Source organism: Lottia gigantea (assembly GCF_000327385.1).
Source record: "Lottia gigantea unplaced genomic scaffold LOTGIsca_196, whole genome shotgun sequence".
NCBI lineage: Eukaryota > Metazoa > Mollusca > Gastropoda > Lottiidae > Lottia > Lottia gigantea.
Genome location: NW_008708384.1, coordinates 124,859 through 129,972, shown reverse-complemented (window position 1 = coordinate 129,972; position 5,114 = coordinate 124,859). Strand labels below are relative to the sequence as shown.

The window sequence follows — 5,114 nt, the reverse complement described above, 5'->3', positions numbered from 1 at the left end:
ATATTGTGTCTGCTTAAAGCGATCTCATATATACAAGCGATAGCAAGACACACAGTACATTTCTCCAGAGAAGAGTTTATTATTTTCCAGGGTTACTCGACTTCACCACTGGGACGTTACGGGCCATCGTTGTTAGTGATCCTATGTAGTAGCTAGAAGGATCCCAGGGGGGTTAGAGGCCCTGAGATCCCAACTCTAAGACATAGGATTGTTACCTGCTATTGTTAGTAGGTTAGAACCTAAAAAGGGTGAGTTTTGTAAAGAAAATATTTGACTATAGTAAACGACCTTTGTACTGTTTTTTATCATCATTGTGCTATATAATTATTTATATATTTACAATATTTCTTTTATTCTATACATTATAGCATTTACATATTTCTTTAACATATTTACATTAATTATATACAGTTTCAATATACGCTTTGATTTAAAATTTGAAATTATAATACATATGTATAAGGAACCTTTCTCTCACTGACTCGACAGTCACACTAACTCATTCACCCATACACACATTCTAATGTTACTTATACACTGTGCTCAACATCCGCCTTTCACACTGATATTACATCCACACACTAACACACAGACACAGCATGTACCCCCACACAGCACTGCATTTGTTCTCACACACATACATGCTCTCGGATACAAGTTTTCCACTAAGTATTTATTTCTCACTTATTCGATATTTTTTTTATTTTTATTGTTTTAAACGATGTAATGTTGTTATATTGGTATATTTATTGTGCTGAGGTGAAGTAGAAGGGGCTGGTGTTCAGGGCTAGTGAGTGAGGAGGGGGGGGGGGGGGGTGGTGCTAGTGGGTTTTACTATTTAGGTAATTTCATTATAGAGGAAATAAATTAAATCTTTGGTGCTTAAGGAGTTATTTCTATTTTTCCAGATAAGAATGTACAGCTGAATGATGTATTTTTGTTGTAAAAGAGGGTAAGTATGGATATAGAGGTATGGTGAAGGGAGAGTGAAGTTTTTATCAGCTGTCATGGTTTGAATGTGAGTGGTGAAGAATTGGCGGAGTGGGACAAGGTAAGGACAGTGTTGAAATAAATGTAATTGTGTTTCAGGTTGATTGTGGCAGTAGTTACAGGTTGTGTTGATGATGTAAAAGGTTCTTGATTGTTGTATAGATTTTGTGAAGAGGCCAGAGTGTAGAAGGAGGTAAGTAAAGTCTTTTTGTCTACTATTAAGGTAAGTATTTTGTTGGAATTTAGAGATTTGAGTAAGATTAAGAGTAGGATGTTCTATAAGAAGTTTAGGTTTATGGTCTGATAGTTGTAATATTTTGGTATTAATGGTTTTGCTAGTTGTTTTTTGCTGGTAGCTTATGATGTTAGGGTGTTGCTGGAAAGTTTGTTTAATTTGTTTTATAAGAGGGGGTTCTATTATGGTGACTGTATGGTAAAGATGGAGAGGGTGTATATTTCTAAGTGGTATGCCTAGCCAGTATTTTGTTAGAGCCATCCAGGCATGCTGAAAAGAAGGAGAGTAGGTGAATTTGTTTATTAATTGAATGTGGTTTATGGTAATTTTGTTTGTGATATCTGTAATGTTAAGGCCACCCTGTTCCAGAGGCAGCATAAGGGTCTTTCTTTTGATTATTTCAGGTTCACCTGCCCAGATCAACCTGAAGATTAGAGTGTTTAGTTGTTTGATTATATCAGGGGGTGGAGGTATTATTTTCAGTGTGTATTGGGTAAGGCTAATTAGGTAGGTATTTAAAGCCATCAGGCGCTCCCTAAAGGAGAGATTCCCAGCACGTTGAATGTGAGTGTATTGTAAGGCTGTGATTTTGTTGATGATTGTGTTTCAGTTTTTATAAATGTAATTTTGTCCAAAGAAGATGCCAAGTATTTTGACAGTGTCACTAGGGACAAGGTCCGTAACCGATCTGAACCCGTTTATGTTGATGAATTCAGTTTTGTCCACATTCAGCTTGGAGCCGGAAGCAAAACCATACTTGTTTATTTCAACTACAATTTCTGTCAGGGAATTTTGAGATGTTAAGATGGCCGAAATATCGTCTGCATGCTGAAATATTTTAATTTGAGATGGTAGGTTCGGAATTTTGAGGCCAATTATTGATTCATTTTGCAGTATTTTTGATGCCAATGGGTGAATTGCCAATGAGTATAACAACATAGATAAAGGGCATCCTTGTCGGACCGACCGTGTAATTTGAAATTTTGAGGTGAACGCACCGTTTACCAAAACTGAGCTGTTGATATCAAGGTATAGAATTTTGAACCAGTTGAGAATATAAGTGGGGAAATTTAGATTTTGGAGAAGGCTGTAGAGGTAATTGTGCTCAATTCTGTCAAAGGCTTTCTCCTGGTCGAACCCTACCGGGGTGCCCTTTATCTGTTTTTGTTCCATGTACTGCAAAATAAAGTGGATAGATTGTAAATTATCCAGTATGGTTTTACCTCTTCCGGCTCCAGTCTGAATGGGCAATATGAGTTCATCTAGAACACCGGATAGCCGATTGGCGAGGATTATTGTAATGATCTTGTAGTCGACTGTTAAGAGTGATATAGGTCTGTAGTTCTTGAGTTGTTTATGGCTGCCTTTATTTTTGTATGAGATTGTTATGATAGCTGATTTTTGAGTGGGTGTTAATTTGTGTTGCATGTAGATGTTGTTGATTAAGTTTGTCAGTTCCTCGCCAATCTGAGGCCAGAATTCTAGGTAGAACTCTTATGGGATTCCGTCCAAACCAGGTGATTTGTTATTGTGAAACGAGTCCAATGCGGCACGGACCTCATCCTCAGTGATAGGAAGAGAGAGCTGTTCTTGTTGTATGGCAGAGAGAGTGGATAGGTTTGATGTAGAAAGGTATTTGTCAATTGTATCTTGAGAGATATTTTGGGTAGTGTACAAGTTGGAGTAAAATTGTTGGACAGTAGATAAGATGGAGTTTTTAGCGGATACTACTTTACCCTCATCATTTTCAATTTCTTGTATTTCCTTGTTGGCTGAGTTTTTGATTTCGAATAATTTATATATTTCTATATTGGAGATGTCACTTCCTGTAAATTCTTTTTTTGATCTTATGATGGTACCAAGGTTAAATTCCTGTTCTAATGCTAATATTTGTGATTTTGTTGCTGTAATATCTGGATGGTCTGAATTGTAATTTTGTTCTAGTGTTTCTAGTTGTAAGTATAAATATTCAAGTAATAATTTCTTTTCTTTCTGAATCCTAATTGAATGTTTTATTGAGATACCCTTTATTGTTTCCTTGAGATTTTCCCACCTTTCCAGTTCTTCAAATTGTGTATTGTTATGCCAATGTTCTAGGATATAAATAATGTGCTCCCTATAATTTTGATCTTTTAGAATCTGAGTGTTCATTTTCCAGTAGCTTTTTCCCAATTTATTTCTAGTAATTTTAAGTTTTAGACTGACGGCCTTATGGTCACTGACGGACTGTGGCAGGTGTTTTATTTCTTGTACGTTTGGAGTTAGAGTTTTGGATAAGTATATTCTGTCAAGTCGAGCTGCTCCTGTAGTTGTTTTACTGTAAGTGTATGAATGAGTTGTAGAGTATGTTTGTCTGAAGATGTCTGTATGGTTAAGAGAGTTAATAGATGTTTGAAAGTATTGTTTAGTTTTTTGTTTCAAGGAGTAACGTTGAAGTTGTCTTTTTTGTGTCAATGTGTTCTAGAATGAAGTTAAAATCGCCTGTAAGTAAAGTTTCATGGGTTGGTTTGAGATGTTTCAGAATGTAGTCCAAGACGTTGTCATAAAAGATGTGTATCTCAGTGTAGTTAGTAGATGCATATAGATTAATAATTTGAAAAGTTTTATTTGATATTTGAATTTCAAGGTGTAGGAATCTCCCCTCCAGGAAATCCTGAGGCGTCAAATCCTTAGCTGTAATATGTCTCTGGACCAGGGTGGCTACTCCCCTGGATTTATAAGTTCTATTGTTGCAGAATATGTTGTAATTAGAGTTAGTTTGTAAATTGTTTATTTCGTGTGGAGTGAGAGTAGATGTTTCTTGTAAGTTGAGTATTTGATATTTATGAAATGTAGAAGTTAGAGTATTGTATTTGAGGTTTAAATGGTGGTTGATGTTAAGGGATATAAAGTTTAAGGCCATAATAGAGGGTGTAAGGGGAGTGGTATAGGGTGTATGTAAGTTAGTAAGTTGTTAGTATGATCTACCTTTAGAAGATTAAACTTCAGTTTGTACAGGTGAGGTGGTCCTCACATAAGGAGATACCAACCGCAACTCAACAGAGATACAAGTGTTTATTTATCACATGTCTATGACCCTTTAGTTAAATAACCCCACCCCAAATTTTGTATTTAGATTGTCACCGGCATCTTACTAGTCAAGTTTTTTATGTTTTATTTATCATCACATTGTACGATTATAATCACCACCACCCCACCATTATAATCAAGAAGTAATTTACTACATCCCTTTAATAGTTTCTCTAATCACACACCCTTGTGATTACCCCTACATAATTGATTAATGTATTTCTATTGTTTTAATCCTTGTTATTGTTGCCCCACACTATATATCCTGAATGCCTTGTTATTTTGTACCATTGCTTGATAAAGACGAAAGAATCATCGTCGAAACGTCGCAAGTTATTTATTAAAGTAATTGTTATCCATATAATTGTGTTCGTGTTAATATCATCAATTACTAAATGCCACTCAAGGAAGATATAAAGGTAATTTAACTAGACGTATTATACAGATATAAAGGTAATTTAACTAGACGTTTTTTACAGATATAAAGGTAATTAAAATAGACGTATTATACAGATATAAAGGTAATTTAACTAGACGTACTATACAGATATAAAGGTAATTTAACTAGACGTATTATACAGATATAAAGGTAATTCAACTTGACGTATTATACAGATATAACGGTAAGTTAACTAGGCGTATTATACAGATATAAAGGTAATTTAACTAGGTGTATTATAAAGATATAAGGGTAATTTAACTAGACGTATTATACAGAAATAAAGGTAATTTTAACTAGACTATTATACAGATATAAAGGTAATTTAAGTAGAGGTATTATACAGATATAAAGGTAATTTAACAAGACGTATTATACTGA

General features: G+C 34.7%; 1 protein-coding gene across 1 annotated transcript in view; it reads right to left on the bottom strand.

The window, feature by feature from the left end:
* The window catches only part of LOTGIDRAFT_174438 (hypothetical protein), a gene marked incomplete at both ends in the record, with an annotated part of 7,365 nt that extends 3,989 nt beyond the window's left edge, over window positions 1–3,376 (bottom strand). The window contains one exon of the mRNA XM_009053023.1: window positions 2,962–3,376. Coding sequence (XP_009051271.1) covers window positions 2,962–3,376 — 415 coding nt within the window. The remainder of the gene's footprint in view (window positions 1–2,961) is intronic.
* Between the last annotated feature and the right edge of the window lie 1,738 nt (window positions 3,377–5,114).